Below are 19341 nucleotides of genomic sequence, written 5' to 3'. Positions count from 1 at the left end.
TACTTTCCCACCACTTGTACACTTAACACAAGAGTCCTGCTATAGATAACCTTTGCTGTTTGCTTCAAAATTGAAGTTTCACCTGCATTTCTATGAACTGGTGCTGAAACTGAAGTTGAGTCACTCCGATGAAAGGCTGTATTCATACATTGGTGTTTAGGTTCATTTAATAAGGATTTAAATAGTATCCCAAATTGCCTGTCACATGTTGAACAACACAAATATTTCTTGTTTACTGTGTTACACTTTATCACAATTCATGTTCTTATATGATTTTATTTACAGTATATCATACATTTAGGATAAATACCCTTATATTAAAATCATGTCAAAGTATATGGCATTTGTCTTATGTTGCTTTTGATTTTACAGTTAAGAACAGGAACACTGGGCTGTTCCCTCAAGCAGTCCCAATTTACCTGAATCACCCAAAGTTTTCATTGACAAAATAAAAAATAAAAATAAAAATAAAAATAATAATAATAATAATAATAATAATAATAATAATAATAATAATAATAATAATAATAATAATAATATTGATAATAATGATAATAATGATGATAATAATAATAATTCATTTTTTTCTTTTGGTTGTGATCTGGTGAAGAAACACCATGAAAAACTGTTAATAAAAACTGGAAACAAAAGAAAACAAAACTTAAAGTTTAAATCAGATTCAGAGACCCAATAACTGTTATTTATGTCATTTAAAAAAGCCTTTGCTAAATTTCTGACTGCCATGTTTATGTAATTGCAAGTTAAGTGGCCTAATATTCACTATTTTTTTATGTTGCTTTTATTAAAAGAAAAGTATGACTTGGTGCCTAAGAATTTTTAACCATGTTCCCAATAAATTAACCATGACTCTGATTGAACAAAAACGTGTTGATTTACTACTGTCTGAGACATCAAATTAACGAAAGTCAAACGTACGAGCAGCACCTGAAGGCAGCATCGGCCGAAGCCTGAGGTGTGAGCAGGTGAACATGATCGGTGGGAAACGACCCGTACTGAAAGTCATCGTCATAGGAGACTCCGGGTAATGTTGAGCAAAATGTTTTTCAGTTCTTATTTCACATTGAGGAAAGCTTTGATTTTGTCTTTGGTAGAAAGCTGTTTCACTTTCATTTAGGCTTTGATTTCCTGTAAATCTGAAGTTTAATCCGGTTTAGAGCTCCTGAAGTGTCTGGACGGTCAAAATGCCTTTATATGAGTAGAGAGGTTAATATTATTTTTTGAAATTTACAACGAGGATCGTGTGTGTGTGTGTGTGTGTGTGTGTGTGTGTGTGTGTGTGTGTGTGTGTGTGTGTGTGTGTGTGTGTGTGTGTGTGTGTGTGTGTGTGTGTGTTTACAAAGGGTGGGAAAATCCTCCTTCATGAACAGGTATGTGAATCACCGCTTCTCCAGTGCGTACCGGGCCACCATAGGCACCGACTTCCTCTCTAAAGAAGTCAACGTAGACGGGAACACAGTCATCCTGCAGGTAGACCAACACCTGCACACCTGTACACCTGTCCAGCTGAAGCGACAAACGCGTTCACATGACGTGTGTCTTCCTCAGATTTGGGACACAGCAGGGACAGAGAGGTTCCAGTCTTTGGGGACCCCTTTGTACAGAGGAGCCCACTGCTGCATGCTGGTCTTTGATGTCACATCCAGAGCCAGTTTCTCTGCACTGGACGGATGGAGGAAAGAGTTTCTGATCCAGGGCGAGCCTCAGGATCCATCTGAATTCCCCTTCATTGTTCTGGGCAACAAGACTGACATGGGCAACAGGGAGGTTAGTGAAAATACTGTGACAAAGTGTTGATGGTCTGTGAAAAAGTGAAGATTTTAGGATTCTGTGCAGTAACTCAGTGAAGACTTTGAGTGAGTGGGATATGTTTGAAGACTTATGCAGGTTATTAGAAGTTTCCAGTTTAAATCATTTCTAGGTAAACTGAGAGACAAAATGATTTTTTCTTTATTTGTTGTGAAGAAAAGATGGCAAAGAAGTGACACAGTAATTTACTAGACACGACATCCAGTTGAACAAAGGAGCACTTCACTGGAAAAAACAGTCATTGGTGATCAGCAGTGACTCTTGTGACTTAGTCTTGAATCCTCACAAGTCATTTAAAATAATACCTGAATCATCCTCCACTCTGTCGTGTCAATATGAGGTTGATGTCTTTGTATTTTTTAGCAACCACATTAACTTTACTACTACTGTTCATGTTCTGCTGCATTGTCAGCAACACTGATATTACAATAAGTATGATTGATTATCACAGCTATGATTGTCCTGCCCTCCAGGTGTCGGGCAAGTTAGCCCAGCAGTGGTGTGAGGAGATAAAAGCCGAATACTTTGAAGGAAGTGCCAAAGAGGATCTAAATGTAGAGAAGCCGTTCCTGAGGGCAGCTCAGAGAGGCTTGCAACAGGTGATTCAGCTGTTTTTTTATTACACACACCATATCAGTGAGAATAAAAGAGACGCAAAGCATATGTTTAACATGTTTATTTTTTGATGATAAAAGATACATTACTCCCTACAGTACAAAAAACACACATTGGAAAATACAGGACATTTCCAGATAACCTGCAAACAGCCGAGAGAAACTCGCAACACCTGTGAGTGCTGAGCAGCACTCGTCCCAGTGTGGGAAGGAAAGTTCAGAGAGACCTCGGCACTGCTGATGATGACCTATCTAACGAGGGTGCAAAAATAGTGACCCAGCAAAGGTACTGTGGAAGGAAAGGACACAATTGTATACCACATGGAGAGAGGAACAAACTTATTAAATGTTTTTTCTTTTTTTGAGAACCTTCAGTTTATGGTCTAACTTAAGGCATCACTACTAAAATACACTGCTTTTGCATGCATGTCTAGTTTTGTTCAACAGACACACTGACACGCACAAAAATTATGAATGCATATGAAGAGAAAGTTCATTTCTAGAAAGGAATCGGGAGAAACCACAAACGAAAACCAAGGTGCAAGCCGGAGAAAAGACGGCGAGCAGAAACCTTGGCTCTGGTCGTCCTGGCTGTTACCATCATAACTGAATCCACCCTTACAAAGTAGATATACACTCATGTCCAGTCAGAAACCTCCCTGTACAAGGTTGTATTGTAATGAACCTAGCAGTGATCCAGACTCTTACAGTGAATCCGCCTGACAGAAGCAAATTAGAACAATCAGGGAGACTATATATATATATTTATATATATGTTTCTTTTATAAGTAAAGACACAAAAGGCAATCGAGAGATGACCAACATGTAAAAACTGTTTGTTACAGGTAATTATATAAAAGGCCAAGATGTTGTTTTTTTTTGTTCATTTTATTCTTGCTCTATGAACGAACTAATTTACAGGTGAGTACACTCCGGCCATGTAAGCTTTCTTCCTAAGACACCCCATTCAAAAACATACGAGCTGACACACCACAGCTAGCTTGCACACTGTCTGTAGTCTAAAATACAGAGCCGTGGAAGGGAACAAATTAAAAATTTATTTCATGGATTCACATACATTAATAGGATAGGGAAAATATGCCTACTTATATAAGTTCCCGTTCTAAAAATAAAGAGGTGTGACCACATTCATGAGCATAAAAAAGTGTAGGACAGCTGATGGGGAAACAGGGGAGGACATGGAACGAACTGATGGTGCTTTTCCTCATACCCTGTGAGATTTTGGGTTTGGCAAACAAAGCAACACAAGCACTGAGTAGTAAACAAAGTAAAACCTCTCCTCTCCCGGGTCCACTTCAAAGTTCCCTTCAGTCCTATAACCTCTGCGGTTCTACTTGGAACGAATACAAAAGTCTTTCTCTCTTTCATTACCATCTGTTAACATCAAGAACATACAACCAACTGAATGAAGATTTTTAAAAATATAGTGGCAACCTCAACACAGCCACCCATCTTCCAACAAACACAAACTATGGGGATGAACAACAGTTAAAAAAATTGATGTTTTTTTAAAAATGCACAACATACACATACACACAGGAGAAAAAAAGCTTAAAAAATACAAAAATAAACTACACAAAAGATCTGCATCATTGCTTGCTAATTTTTTGGGAAGATTTTGCAATTTTTTTGTGTGCTGCAAGTCTCATTCCTAGCATAGTCTGTCATTCTTTCTCTATGAATCTCTTCCTTAGTCTTTCTTTGTTGTCCACCTTGAAGTGTGGGGCACCAGTCCTCATCGTGGGGTAAAAAGCGCACAGTGATGACATTACCAGGAGACTGGAGTCCAGAACAGGTCCAGTACGGTGGCTATAGGTTGTTGATGAAGCAAAATTTGTTTTGAGCAAAAAAAAAAAAAAAAAAGAAAAAAGAAAAAATGATGTCCTCTCGCAGTGAGGACAAGTGCTTTATTCAATTCCATACCAATTTTTTCCTCCCATCTAAACTAATGCCTCCATGGCCTTTTTCAACTCTGTACATCATTTCATGTAGTCTCTCTCTACATTCCCCCAGGATTCACAAAACAAAGGAAAAAAAAACATTGCGCTCAGGCTGGCTCCCAGTTGGTGAAAGATGTAAATGCTTTTCTATACTGCTCAACTACTGAAACAAGCCAAAAGTAGGGGTTAAATGAAGGAGGGGGATGTGACTGAAAAAAGATAATGTGCTTCTAAGTTTGTGTTACTCTAAAAATAGTACGACCAACAGAACAAGGAGGAAGGAGGGTTTTTATCTACAGAAACATCTCTCAGATTGACTTTAATCTCAGCTTCGTTCAGTTGTTCTGCATCCAATGATGTTTTGATCTGAGACTTGAGGGTGGAGTATGAGTTTAAGATGTGGATGAGGAGGTGGAGGAGGGATGAAGGTCAGTCTTCCTGATAAAAGGACAGCAAGTGGAAAAAGGACAAAGACTGGGGGGGATCTCTGGGCAACCTCACTGGTCCGTCCTTGCTTTCTTTGGACCAGTAGCCTTACTGTAAAAGCACACATAAAACCATGATGAGTATTAAATGCTAAATTGGTCAGTGCCATGTTGAAAGCATATCCTGTGTGCATGGTATGAAACAAAACTCTGAACTTACGTATCAGGAGAGGTGCCTGGTCTCTTCGGGGCTGGTTTTGCGGAGGCAGCATCTTTCCCAGATTCTACAAAGCAGCACAGTGGTCAAAATATGTCCCATGATTCAGCAGCTGATTGCTCACACTGTGACACTATTAGTTTGTCGATCTATGCTCTCACCTTGTAACCATCGGACTTGGGTGGCAGGGCCATAACCCTTCTCATTACGGGCGGCGATGCGAAAGATGATGGCAGGCTTGGTGGTGTAGTCAATGTGGGCGTTGGAGAGGCTGGATGACTGCACCAAGCATGAGGGGTTAGGCCCACAGTACACACGCATGAAAGCTAGCTGCGCTGGGGTGGAAGCCTTGGCTTCAGCTGTCTGGCTGCTCTGGATGGCCAAGTATACAGAGTACTCAATGATCTTTCCTGATGTCACCGAAGGTGGTTCCCAGGTCAGGTGGGCACCATCTGGGCTCTGCGAAGGATCAGTGAACAAATACTACTCATCATATGAAAGCATGACTCTGAAAACAGCTAGTCTCATCTAGAAGCTAACAAACCCACGGCTAAATAAGACGTGAATGAGAAGTAAAGCTTTACTGGTGTGTTACCTTGCTGATTTTGATGGCGCAAGGTGCCCCTGGGAAGCCTGGTAGGCATGTCTTGAAAGCAGATATCTCTGAGAAGGATCCACGGCCACAAGCATTAATTCCTGCTACGCGGAACTTGTAAGCAGTTCCAGGCTGCAGCTCCATTTTCTTCATCTGGCTGTAGTCTGGCATAATGCCAGAGTCATCCTACAAAACGAAGAGCAGAAATAACAGGAATGAGAGATGGGCTGACTTCTACATTCATCTTGGTCGTGCAGTAAAAAAAGCACATTGCGACACTTACGTCACCAAGAGAATCATCTGCTGGCACATAAAAGTGGGTGACAACCATGTTGGTCACTTTGACAATTCCAACATCGAACCACTGGTTTTCTTTCTTTACAACAGGCTTCACTGGTGTTGGCTGTGGACCTTGCTTCTGTTAAAAAAAAACATAAGAAAAAAATCATTATTCACCATTCTTCTCCCTTGTCCTGCTCGAGCAAGCAGGATTTCATTGTTACTACAGTAACTCACCTCTCCCTCGATGCCATTGGCAACCTCTGCTAAGGCAGCAGCTGCTTGTAGCTTGGCTGGACTTGCCACTGATACAGAGGGTGCGAATGTGCTTGATGGAGCGAGTGCTGTGGGGACAAAACATCAAGTTCAAAGAGTTCAGTGTACTGTTAAAAATGAGAGGAACAAAAAAAAGCCACAATAAGAGCTCTTACTCTCAGCCGTGGTACGAGGCAGCAGTGATGCCACAGCACTGGTTACTGCAGCTGCCATCTCATTGTGTCCATTGCTTTCGACAGAGGGGTCGTTGAGGCTGTCAGCGGGAGCGAGGCCTTCAGTTGGCAAACTTGTATCTACACTGGCCTGCTGTGCAGCAGCCTGAGCCTCTTGCAGCTGCTGCTGCTGCTGGACCAATGCTGCCAGCTCCTGCTGGGTCAGCATGATGGGGATGCTGGTAGGCTGCTGGCTTTCTCCAGTGGAATCGCCTTCATCTATGAGGAAAAAACAGCCAAGAATTTAATCAAGTAAATAAGAAAAAACACACAAAAACTTACTCAAGGTGCTTGCAGCAGGTAATAAGATCACTTTTGCGTTGACAGTTTTTTCCCCTTTAAAAGACTTTTGATGAAAATAGTGCTCCAAATCAAAGTGAGATCAAGCATCAGACTTTACACACAAAGGATGGACTTACTCATAACAGCCTGCTGGGCTGCCTGGAGGACAGCCTGAATGGCAAGGGCCTGGGCTTCTTCAGTGGCTGCTGCCTGAGCAGCTGCCTCTGCTGCTGCAGTCACAGCCAGCTCCTCATCTGAAAGCCCAGTTACCATCAGAGTGGCTCCCTGACCCTCAGACATCAGCTCTGAGGGCAGATTTAAGGCTGTTCCAGTGGCTGCTTCTCCCTGAGAGGACGTATGAAGAGTCACATTCACAAGGATTATATTTTTCCACTTAAAATGAAAACAGACAAATCAAAATAACATGAAATACTGTATCTACCTCTGCTTGTGTTTCCATTGCTGCAGCTCCCTCCTCTGCAGTTGCAGCTTCTGCTGACGCTGCCTCATCAGTTTGCATGGGTTCCTCTGTGGAGCTGGCAGCAGTGCTCACGCCCTCTGTGATTGATGAGATCGACTAGGAGACAAAAACAGAGTGAGATAAAACTTATCAAAACTGAAACAAAAGCACTAAGGCTCAGATTTGACGAGGAAATGAAATCATGTCTTCCTCTAGTAATACCATGTGATTCCAGCAGGCAGCCAGGAATATATGGTGAAGTTAAATCTATTAAAAAGAGACAGTTCTGTCATTGGATTAGGTCTTACAGGTACAGAGGGTCCAGGTGCTGGTGTGGACTGAGTGACAGTAGTGATGGCTCTGCCTTGGGTGGTGGTAACTAAACCAGTTGTAGTTGTGGTGGAGGTTGCTTCTGCGCTGCTGGTACCTTCTGCTCCCTCTTCTGTCTGCTGACCGGCTAATGCATACAAAGGCAAAAAGTCAGTTTAACCCAACACTTGAAACAAACTTCACTCAGTGGTTGCAGAAAACTAACGTGGAACAACAACAACAAACACATGATTGCACCTTCCAGGCACAGCTTCACTAAGTGTGAGTGTACCTGTGCCTTCGCCTGTCTCCATGCTGCAGGTGGCAGTGGTGGCTGTGTTGGTGGTCCCAGTCTCGTGTGTTTCACAGGGTGGGTTAGAACAAACCCTTTGGGCGACGCCTGAGGATGTGCTGGTCTGTTCACCTCCCATGTTGGAGGTGGCAGTGGATGGCGTGTTGGTGGTCCCAGTCTCGTGTGTTTCACAGGGTGGGTTGGAGCAAACCCTCTGAGCTGTGCCTGTCTGGCCTGCGCTCATGTTTGATGAAGACTGGGTGGCTGTGTTGGTGGTACCCGTCACGTGAGTCTCACAGGGTGGGTTGGAGCACACTTGCTGGACTCCTCCCATGTTAGCTGAAGCTGTTGTAGCTGTGTTAGTTGTCCCAGTTTCATGAGTCTCACAGGGCGGGTTGGAGCACATGCGTGGAGCAGACATGTTCGAAGATGCAGTTGTGGCTGTGTTGGTGGTGCCTGTTTCATGGGTTTCGCATGGCGGGTTTGAGCACACCTGTCCCGCCTTAATTGCTGCAGAGGAGGTTGTGGCTGTGTTGGTGGTTCCAGTCTCATGGGTCTCACAGGGTGGGTTGGAACAGACCTGTCCTGCACCGATGGTTGCCGAGGACGTTGTAGCCGTGTTGGTGGTTCCAGTCTCGTGAGTCTCACAGGGTGGGTTTGAGCAGACCAGGGTGACAGTTCCAGAGCCTTCTCCTGCAGCTCCAGCCTCCGTGGAGCTTGGCTGCTCAGAGGTCGGTGAAGCCAGAATGGACACTGGTAGATCCTGCACTGGTTGAGCTTCTACACCACTGGGAGTTGTGATTAGAGTCACCTGGGTGGGCTGGTTCTGATGGAGAAAATTTAAGGAATTTTTGTTATTTCTGGTCCACAAATTTAGATATTCAGTGTCATTATGCTTACGATTCATGGTAATGTGAAATAATGGTGTCACCTTTAAATGTTTATTTTGCACCTTTCAATGTCCTTTATGCATTAAAAAAACCATGTAAAACTCTAAACAGTTTAATAAGGTAAAATCCTCTGTGTCAGTCATGTTTTTGCAGTGCAGAATTTTTATAGCTTCAGGCTGCACAAGTCACCTTTGTAGTCCTAAATCTGGCTTTATTTCTAGTAGGGATGGGTACCTTTCACACTTGAAACAATACAGCACCAAAGCCAGGTACCTGGCAATCGGTACCGGTACTCAACGGTACCAATTTTCGTACTTTCTTATGTTTAAGTGGTAGAAAATATTAATTTGTTTACTAATGAAATATATATAAAAAATAATTTAACATATTTATTTTTCGATATATAACCTTGCAATGGTGTGTTCATGCCCAGCGTGGAAAATTGCCTACTCTTCTATTCCCTCAGTCACACGGATGTGTTTAGGTACCTGAACATGGTACCTTTTGGTTTTACCTGAGTCAATACTCTGTACTTTTGACAGAATTTGGTCGGTACCTATAAAAGTACCTAATTCGGTACCCATCCCTAATTTATAGGATTGTTTATGCTTCTTGATGTTGATTGAAAGCAGGGTAATGAGAAAATCTCAGTGACAAAGAAGCAATAAAAATAAAACCAAACTTACACAGTCCTGTAAAGTTTGAAAGGCTTCGGCCTGAGTTTAGGTGATGTTCCGACAAAATTGTTGATTCACATTTGTTTGTTTAAGCACGTATGAACGGCAAACTATGAACATTTTATCCAGAGAGTGATACTTCCCTCATCACAAATGTTGATTTTGACTAATAAGAAGAGTTGGTAAAATCATATTGACAGCAACAAGCTGCAAATTCATGTTTAACCTGAGATGCTGTGCTGCAATCAATGTGCTTAAACACAGCTGCAAATATTTTATAAACTTATGAATGAAATACAAAATGCAACCTACTGGACAAATATTCCAAGGGCTGTTTTACCTGAACTGTGATGGTGGAAGAGGGCAGTGTTGTGGCAGAGGTCAGGCTTGTCTGGGCAGCTGACACTGTTATGGCAGATGGGCTGATCACCTGGCTGGACAGGGTAGCAATGGTACCCAGAGTGGTGATAGGGGTCACCAAAGAGGCATTGGAAGTGTCCACTGTGGCCCCTGCCAGGCTAGTAGAGACAGTGCCAGTCACTGTCCCCAGGGTGGTGACTCCTGAAAGGAAAATCAGGAGTGTTAAAAAACAAGAGAACATAAATGTGACCTAAAAATACCCTCTAGAAAAAAAAACACACTCAAAAGCACTTGTTCTTACCAGTAGTCCCCTTGACAACCAGAGTTGTGACAGTTGGCTTTACTGCAGACACGGTCACTGGCGTAACAAGCCGAACACCACCCACTGTGCTCATGGGCACAGTGCGCAAAATAGTCCCAGGTTGCCCAGGCGCGCCCTTCAGAACCACCTAGACACACAATTATTCAGGATAAATGCCCCCAAGTAAAACAAAAGAGCAGCGTGGCTGATATACACGGTGAAGCAGAGTCTGGGTACCTGTGTCAGTCCCTGCTGGCCAGCGGTGGCAAGCTTGGGCACTGCAGTGATGATTTTCCCTGGAGTTCCAGTGGTCATCACCTTTGTGGTCAGGATTGTGATCGGGGTTTTCATGCCAGCACTGCTTGTCACACCTGCAAGACCAAAGCATCTGTGCTCAGAAGAGTTTTCTACAGATGATATAAACTTAATAGACTGCATTTAATCGTAATCATTAAAATATTTGTTGCGTGTTTTTCTGTTTTTCTATTCACACTAGCCAGTTATTTAATTCTGTTTTGATAAACTCTGGATAAAATATGGGCATCATGCAATCTGTAGATCTAATCTCTGCAATAAATAAGCAATGATGAGCAGTTGTGACACTGTAAACTGGAGAGAGCAAAGACCTGTGGCTCCAGGCTGGGTCATGATAGCTGACATAGGGATGGTCTTAATGATGGTGGTGCCCTGCTTTGTGGTGGTGGGAGAGACACCACTGATGTTGAGGATAGTGGGCTTATTTCCTGTCCCTCCTGCCTGGGAAGTTGTAATAATGGTTGTAGGCTTGCCGTCTGCAGAGGTCACCAGCTTCAGTATGGTGCCAGCAGGGAGGGGACCCTTTGTCTGAGGAGAGAGAAACAGATTACTCAGCTATAAGAAGAAAGATATCTGGAGCCTGTTTTAAGGGTTTTAAGCTGCCTCCTATTTTCCCCCTGCTCTCATGCAGATAGCTGACCTGTATGATCTGTGTGAGAGGGTTAGTGGAAGCCTGTCCTGTGACAGCTGATGTCTGCACCGGCTTGGTCTGTACCACAGACATCATTTTGCCAAGGTTGGAGATCTGCCGACAGAAGAGAGAGGCTCAAGTTGAGGAGTCACAAGAAAACATGAGACAGCACAAAGAGTTCATCAGGATGATGACCAAACTGGATAAATCGATCTAACTAATCATTCCAGCCTTAAAAGACTGAAAGTCACATGGATCACTGATATCGTGCTCCCTGTTTTCTTGTTTTCTCTGACAGTCACAATCAGCCAACTTTTAGTCCCTCCCCACCAAGTTCAAGCTCAGTGCATGTGATCATCTTTTGACAAGAACTAAAAAAGCAAACTAAAAACGCACTCAGAGAGCACAACCTCTGCCAAGCATATTGTGGTTGTTGCTTAACACTTTAGTCCTACCTTAATGTTCTACTCCCTTTCAGCAGACTGTCTGCTACAATTTGGTGTTAGTTGCAGGTTTGTACGATAATTTGTTACCTGATAGTGTTGAATATTATGACAATCCAGTATATATTTCGTACTCCAGATCTTAGTATCCGGAATATTGCTAGGATCTGGATCGTCCTTCTACATCAGTCAGAAATGATCATGACCTTGTCTCATATTGTTTTGCAAAGCAATCCGACCATTTATCGTGGCGTTATATACACATATGGTGAAACCAGCCCTATCTCACAATGATACAGAATCCTTTAAAAAAGACTCCTGGATCCAGACGGTGATCCGGGTTACCTCCTAAATTTAATCACTTCTTCCTGATCTCATTTTGAACATTTCCTTAAAATTTCATCAAGATCCATTTGTTACTTTTTGAGTTATGCTGCTCACAGAAAAACAGACAGACAAACTCTCCCCAAAACACAACCTCCCTGGAAGAGGTAATAAGTGCTTAAAATCTTTTTCACAGTACGAGTATGAAACTGAAAGAACCAAAGAGTGCACTCAAAAGGTCAAAAGTTTCAGTGTGGCATCATACTACAGAACGTCAATGGTCTTGTTGTCTTACCAAGGTGCCACTTCCTCCCATGGTGAGGGGGCTCTTAACCAGGGTGATGGTTTTGGTAACTCCGCCCACCACTGTGGTTACCACTTGGGCTTGCTGGGCAACTGTGACAGCACCAGACTTGTGTACAGTGATGATGGGTCTGGTGGTGGTAGGAGAGGATGCAGTTGCTGTGCCCACCTGGGCTGCAGCAGTTTTCAGCATCCGTGTGGCAGGGTTACTGACCTATAAGGACAGCATAACTTTAACAACTGGCCTTAGATAGTATGTAAACAGTCTATGAACTGAACATGCTCAGCGACATCCGTACCATTACTGGAGAAGCTACTTTCACTGTGGTTGTTCCTGGAGTAACAGCCACTGTCTTAAGAATGGTGGCACCTGCAGGAACATTAAGGACGGTGCCTGCAGAGGAGGGTGGTATCTTCTGAGTAGCTGCAGCAGCTGCAGCAAGAGCTGCCATGCCACTCATCTGAGGACTACTGCCAATGGGCTGTAACAGAAAAAGGAAACGCTTGCTGAAATCATTTGCTCATCCAAAATGATACATGTTTAAATAAAAAAAATAGATTTAAGTGAAAAATTGCTCTCACCGATCCTTGTGTGGTCTGGGCAGGCACTACCATTCGTACACCTGGAGGAAGAGACGTCACAGTGACAGGGGATTTCCCAGGCTGGCTGGGGCGAACTGTGACAACAGATGCGCCTGTGGCAGACTGTTGAGCAGCAACCTTCAAAACAGCTGTAAAAATAAATAACCAATGATTAGGTTTTAAAAGCTTTAAATGCATTTTCCCCCCGTGTTACAGCTTCCTTGTGTAACGAAAACAAAAGAATGAGACACTCAGCAAAGAGGAACTGTGGTAACCTTTATAATACCTGTCTGTGGTAGGCTCTGAGCAGATGGTGCTGCTGCGGCTGGTGCAGGGCTCTTAGGAGAGTTCACAGGCTGTGAAGGGGTTGCACTCATAGCTGGGGAAGCTGCAGCTGGGGTTGCAGGGATGTCATATTTCTGTAGCTGCAGTAAGTAGGTGTCTGCAGTTGAGACAGCACCCCAGCTCACCTCCAGGGAGTTGGTGTTGGCACGGACTAACTGCACTCTGGCAGGGGCATGTGGCCGCTCTGGAGAGGTGGAACATGAGAAATGAAATGTAAGCCCATGTCACTGTCACAGTCAGTTGTGAATCCAATCATGGTAATGCATACTTACCAGTTTCAAGGTACCAGAGGTCTTTACAACACACTTGGTTGTTCCATGCTTTACGATATCCATCACGACCACTCCAAACGTAAAGTCTGGAATTTATGGCCACAGCACAGTGGCCTGCACGGGCCCTTGGGATGTTATCTTCAAGAGTATCCATTAACACTGTCTCCCAACACATGGTGTCTACGGAGAAATAAATGGTATGGATGATTACCTACAATGAAGCACTTTAAAGCTGGTTGTGTTTTATTCATATTACACCAGTCTTCATTTGACGTGCTACAAAACATAAGCATATATACATTTGTATTGTTTTGGTGGGATGAATCAGTTTTTGAGACAACAGAGCCGTGAAGTTTTGACAATAAGTTTAAAGAAATGAATCCACGGTATCTGCAAATATTTTAAAACTTAAGGAGAACGGTAAACAAGAGTTAGACAAACCGAGATTTAGGCAGGCAAGTGTGTTTGTGCACTTCCACTCCTTCTCATGTGTTGCCACTTTGACATCATCCATTACCAAAGGAACCCATCCTCCGAAAACATACATCCTGCACATTGACAAAATGAAAAGACAGTGAGAAACTGAACAGGCACAGCCTTTTTAATTTGCATTAAAATATTTAATATTTGTTGACAAGAAACAGCCGTTGTCTCACTTGTTTGTGATGGTGGTGGCAGAGTGAAGACTTCTAGGCAGCGGTGCTGTCCCGTTAACTGATGGTTTGTTCCAAGTCAGGGTATCTGGGAATAATAATAATAAGCAATAAGAGCCACATAGACATATACCACCAGATAAACACAGTGTAAAGTGTAAGACAAATTCTATCACTGAAAGAGAAGTGATGTACAATTGGTCTGACCGACTGACAACAGCAAACTGAGGGGCATTTCATATGTTTATATGCTGTGATTTTTTCACGTGCGCTTTGAGATACCTACCAATATCAAGGGTCCACAGATCTCCAAGACGACAACCGCTCATTCCTCCATAGATTATCAGGCGTGATTTCCTGCTTGTCTTTTCAGTGTATACCACAGCGGTGTGGCTCTCCCGGGGAGGAGGCAGGACTCCATATGTAATCGGAATATCCCATCCGACCACACTAGAACCAGCACGCAGTTCAAGTGTGTAGAGATCATTTAGGTATCTGATGGAGAAGGAAAAGATTTCTCAGGGTTAAGTTATGGATTGGAACCGCATTTGGGATTGAACCACCACTTCCCGAGGTATGCTTGAGAAAATGAGCACCTGGGAATGTTGTTTTTGGGGTCCTCACTGTCATTTGCGAGTCCACCAAACAGGTAGCACTTGTTGCCAACCAGAGAAAAACTGTGGCCGAGTCGAGGGCAAGGAGGGGGGCCATTCTTCGGGTTCTTTGCCTTTAATTTTTTCCATTCCCATCTGCTGGCCTACAACAGAAAAGAGTCAACACAGCATGTAACAGATCATTGGCTAATCTCATTCCAAGTTATAATTTGAAATTTTACAAAACATTTTGTCCATTCACCCTGAATTCCCCCTTGGGAATAAAAAAGGCATTTCTATTCTATTCAATTCTATTTAAATTGACAGATTACTTATAGACTTAAATGCTATTTCTGAATCAAAACACTGTCATGCATCAAGTATTGATATAAGTTGCACTTAGCTGAATGAAACTTTATGATTAAAAGAATATTAGCATGCCTTTGAGATATTACGTTAAGGACAAGATAATATAAGTATTCAATTCCTCACCATGAGGAAAGTCCAACAAATTCTATTTTAGGATTGATAAACATAAGATATAAGTTACAAATGTAAGTACAGTGTGCATTTAACCTATTTTAAAATAAGATCATAACCACAGGATATGGATAAACTGTTCTTGTGATGCAAAGAAACATAAATGAAAAACTACAAATATTGTAAAGTTTTCATTTTTGTCTTTCTTTCCTCAAATTTCATTGAGCAAAAAACACATCAGTACTAACTGAGTAAGCAAGATGGACTATACGCAAATTCTTGGTGTAATTTTGTTCTTAGTGAAATGCCTGTATGCAAAAAAATATACATCAAACAAAACTGTCGTACCAATATTTTGAGAATGCATGTTGCCCATTTATTTCGTTTGATTCTTCTGAGCTAAAATGCACACAGAGTTACGGTCAATAGTTATATTACCTGTAGCTCATAGAGATCATTGCTGTACTTTCCATACTCCACCATTCCACCGAACACCAGCAACCTTGTGCCATCACAGACAAAACCATATGCTGCACAACCAGGAGGGATATCACCACGGACTGCTGGGATGAACCACTGGTTTGTTGCTAGAAAATAACATACCAAAATTACAGCGAGAGACTCAGTTTAAGCTTTACATACCAGGAAATGCTAGATTAATCAAATACACCAATTGCATGGGTATATTGGGCTAAACTTGGCAGCAAACATCTTGATTTGTAGTACATCACCAGGCAAAAAAAAAAGAAGAAAGAGAAAAATGTGGAAGAAGCATGAAATGACTGGGGGAAAAATGCATGTTTTCCAAACTTCCCTTCATAATTGGTAATAATAAAGAAATTGTGACACAAGAGATGCTTAAACCAACCAGCATCATCCATTTTATTTCAGCCCGCCTTTTTTACGTGCGTTAAAACGCTTCCTCCAGCAGAGGGGGACCAAATCATTCACACACGGATCTGCTCGGCCCACCGAGGCCTGTCCTGTACTTGATTTTTCATTTCACGAATCGATATGGAAATACATCACAAAGTATGCAGAGGGAAATAAAACTGGAGCATCTTCCACTTTTTTCAGGAAAATGTGCATTTCGAGACTTGTTGATGCAAAGGATATTCTTAAAGTGAATATGTAGTTAATCTTACCGGTATTGTATACATGTAATTCATCCACAATCCCTTCGTTTCCACCACCGAAGACAACCATAAGCTCCTTTATGGCAACAGCCCTGTGTCCATGTCTGGGCCGGGGAACGGGACCGGACCATCCGAGGACCCGTTTCCACCGCGGCTGCAGAACCGACGCCGTGGTCCCAGTTACCGCGGAGCCAGGGGCAGACATGACTTCTGTCAGAACGAAATAACAGTCTTAATAAATAATGAAAAAATAGTATGTGGGATGATTCTGTAAAAGAGAAGTGTAGCGCAGCATTTGATCCAGTGCTCTACCCAACTTCTCACTTTGTATGATCGTATCAGCTAAAGAGCTCCAGTTAGCCATTAGCTTCGACCGATGAAGGCATTCAAACTAACAGCAAAACCCAAGTATACCAGCTGTCGCTGGTACTAACCATTTTATGGATTTAATTGAATGAGTAGTTGACACTGAATTCATACAGTCTCTCCAACATCTAAGTTGTGTCTCATACAGTTATTTCTAACCATTGAATTCGGTACATGGAAGCAGCCATCTTGCAACCAAACAAACCCCCGCTAACTGCCAGTCTGAAAAATGGCGGAAGCGAATGAAATAGAAAAACACATACCCTAGCAAACTACGCCAGCAAAGACAAAAAGTAAAATTAGAAACAAATTAATTAGACTCATGGAGAAAAAGACTAAGTGCACAAATACAATCAGGCCACACCGGGTTCATCCGCGGTTAAAACCGCTAGCAAGAGTCGACTATTTTCATGCCTCTCTGGGAGTCGCCATATTGTAGCTAACAAACTTAGCATTCTGTGCAGCCACTTCAACGCAGTTAATACCATAAGAAAAATAACGAAGGTCTGCTTTGACAGTTACATCTTTAAAAAACCTAAATGCCCGTAACCACATCGAAAGATCATTTTAAAATTCACAACTGCTGAGATAAAACTGGGGTGTTTGGATGGTTTCTATCGTAAGCAAGACTTCGTTAGCATTAACGGCTGACAGTTCAACCTAATTCGGCCAAGCTAACAGCGCTAGCTGTGGGCTGGCATCTGTCAGAGCGTCTTCAAGTTTTCCAATTAGGTGCACCGAAATAGCGTTTAATTATGCAATGCATATTTTACCTGATATAAATGCAGTTGCGACAACTTTCTTGAAACGCGACCAAACTTAGTTAAACTGCACATATAGAGTGTTATTGTGTTTCATGCCGTCTGTGGAAGCAGCCATTTTTTTCGACGATCGGCCTAGTTCTACAGCTCCCACAAGAAAAATGGCCGGACGGAATGCCACAACAAAACACAACAAACCGCCAAATGCGCAATAATGTCCTACTTTCACTCACCTATTTCGATGCAGTAGTTGCAAAAACACTGGTTTGTGGCCTTATCTTCCGAAAATTATCCAAATTCATTCGATTTGTGAAGAAGTGTTTCCTCTCATGCCTGCCTGGAAGCTGCCATCTTCTTGACAACCAGAGGCGGAGGAAAATGGAAGAGAGTTGGCGTCACCCAAAGTAAACATGGCGCCAAAGACCCGCTCACATACCATACCAGACAGAAACGCATATGCCGGTTTTGTTTTATTTCATCTCGAACAAGCGGTAAGTATCGTCGTTGGTGTAAGTATACAAAGGACACTTGATTTTAGTACAAAATAAATAATTTGTAGGTTTGAGAGCATTAAAACAAGTTGTTTGATTTTTAAGTAGGCTTATTGTCCCATAGTAAAGATGGCGACAGACCTGCCAGAGCCCTATATAAATTATTATATTTAGTGATGGTGCTTTTATTGCCTCCTTAACTGAGCTATATGTGCCTGAACATCCGTGTCAATAGTATATAAGCACGAGTTTACCAATTAAGCGCCTTAATATATTTAAAAGATACCACGCCCACACACACACAGACAGACAGACAGACAGACAGACACACACACACACACACACACACACACACACACACACACACACACACACACACACACACACACACACATATACACAAACACTATAGCGTGCCCTCCGCTGAAACAACAGTTACATTGGGATATGACGGTAGCTACCTTTCCCACCTATAGACCCCCGGCCCTACCTATTTTATTCTTCCAAATTTGTAGAATAAGCCATAGCCTGTACGTAATTTGCTATATAAGCATTGGTTTGGCATGTTGAGAGTTTTTAAGTATTTTTAATTGTGCACATATCAAATTTACCTTGCTGAAAAAAAAGAAAAAACATTTACTTTCTGTATGGGGAGGTATGGATTTATAAATTGAAACTGATTTCTGTAAGACACAATACTTTCAATATTAACAACCTCTTTAACTTTGAAGGATTTCCCAAATAAACAATTCTTGTTGATTGAAATAATAGTGTACATTAAATTAAGACTGCAAAATGGTGATGTAAATTTCTTTAAGACACTTTGCAAAACCTGAACCCTAAATGTAAGCCCAGCTCACATTCACACAATCTCACTGTCATTAGTAGTTGCGGCTCTTTTTTTTCTTTAAAGACAAACAAACAAAGAAAAAACCCTTCTCGAATCGATTAAAAAGTGGTTAAAGAGATTGGGTAGCTGATTTAGGTTTTCAAAAGGGCAAAAGAATAAAACACACACACACACACACACACACACACACACACACACACACACACACACACACACACACACACACACACACACACACACACACAAGCAATTGTTTATAGTTTAAAAAACTAAAGCACAGCTCATCTCATTTAAAAGTTGTCCTCTTTTGTAATACATGATTTGTCCACTAGATGACAGCCTTGTTTTGTTTTCCTTACTTCCACTGTTTGTAGAAAGAAAAGAAGCAGTTATGATGAAGAACAAGAGGAGCAATGTTTCTGCAGGGCTGATGTTAATGAAATCATTGGGTTCCGTAAATGCAGTGTGCACAGGGTTATAACATTTCTGTGCACTGTACATTAATTAGTAAATGAGGCCCAAAGTCTTTTGTATTTGTTTATCTTATTAATTCATTTATTTATTTCTAAAAAGTTAATGAACAACAACACACCACTTACAGAATAGGACCAAACGCTCACTCATATACAATACAATTTAGTATTTACAATATACCAAGTGAAAGTTAGGTTGGGATAAAGGCCTGATGTCATTCTACAAACTAACTAATGTTAATTGAGGGGGGATTATTCTGAAAAACCCAGTAAAGAAATGCGGACAAAAACTTCTACTGTTTTGTGTTTTATTGAAAATTTTTAACCAGTTTGTGAGGCATCAGTT

At 42.0% G+C, this 19341-nt stretch overlaps 2 protein-coding genes across 3 annotated transcripts; one reads left to right on the top strand and one right to left on the bottom strand.

Annotated features, from left to right (window-relative positions):
• The first annotated feature begins 963 nt into the window (after nt 1–963).
• Nucleotides 964–2627, top strand: LOC141784200 (ras-related protein rab7). Its single transcript, XM_074661983.1, has 5 exons — nt 964–1042; nt 1362–1488; nt 1567–1785; nt 2301–2426; nt 2541–2627. The coding sequence occupies exons 1-5, from the start codon at nt 990–992 to the stop codon at nt 2625–2627; spliced, it is 612 nt and encodes a 203-aa protein (XP_074518084.1). The 5' UTR covers nt 964–989.
• On the bottom strand, nt 2489–17572 carry hcfc1a (host cell factor C1a). Of its 2 annotated transcripts, none has more exons than XM_074661782.1 (28): nt 17415–17572; nt 16064–16264; nt 15357–15505; nt 14442–14602; nt 14132–14340; nt 13849–13933; nt 13634–13740; nt 13193–13372; nt 12862–13104; nt 12576–12724; nt 12293–12475; nt 11986–12207; nt 10933–11037; nt 10604–10820; nt 10215–10348; nt 9978–10125; nt 9657–9877; nt 7750–8575; nt 7457–7605; nt 7131–7265; nt 6826–7033; nt 6350–6625; nt 6156–6262; nt 5923–6057; nt 5640–5825; nt 5206–5503; nt 5048–5111; nt 2489–4939 (listed from the first exon to the last, which is right to left on the bottom strand). In XM_074661782.1, the coding sequence occupies exons 2-28, from the start codon at nt 16257–16259 to the stop codon at nt 4900–4902; spliced, it is 5133 nt and encodes a 1710-aa protein (XP_074517883.1). In that variant the 5' UTR covers nt 16260–16264; nt 17415–17572; the 3' UTR covers nt 2489–4899. The 2 variants fall into 2 exon arrangements, with proteins under 2 accessions (XP_074517883.1, XP_074517965.1); XM_074661864.1 differs by lacking the exon at nt 17415–17572 and adding an exon at nt 17194–17314.
• Between the last annotated feature and the right edge of the window lie 1769 nt (nt 17573–19341).

This window comes from Halichoeres trimaculatus, unplaced genomic scaffold, assembly GCF_033239565.1.
Source record: "Halichoeres trimaculatus isolate MK-OKI-2021-1 unplaced genomic scaffold, fHalTri1.1 fHalTri1_scaffold_1, whole genome shotgun sequence".
NCBI lineage: Eukaryota > Metazoa > Chordata > Actinopteri > Labriformes > Labridae > Halichoeres > Halichoeres trimaculatus.
Note: the sequence above shows the minus strand (reverse complement) of the source record. Positions and strands in the feature narration are given on the sequence as shown.

Coding starts and splice junctions, on each gene's coding strand:
- LOC141784200 (XM_074661983.1), top strand. CDS start 990: ATGATCGGTGGGAAACGACCCGTACTGAAAGTCATCGTCATAGGAGAC. Junction 1,043..1,361: donor ATCGTCATAGGAGACTCCGG/GTAATGTTGAGC, acceptor GTGTTTACAAAG/GGTGGGAAAATCCTCCTTCA. Junction 1,786..2,300: donor CTGACATGGGCAACAGGGAG/GTTAGTGAAAAT, acceptor CCTGCCCTCCAG/GTGTCGGGCAAGTTAGCCCA.
- hcfc1a (XM_074661782.1), bottom strand. CDS start 16,259: ATGTCTGCCCCTGGCTCCGCGGTAACTGGGACCACGGCGTCGGTTCTG. Junction 10,349..10,603: donor GACCCAGCCTGGAGCCACAG/GTCTTTGCTCTC, acceptor TTGGTCTTGCAG/GTGTGACAAGCAGTGCTGGC. Junction 7,034..7,130: donor CAATGGAAACACAAGCAGAG/GTAGATACAGTA, acceptor ACGTCCTCTCAG/GGAGAAGCAGCCACTGGAAC.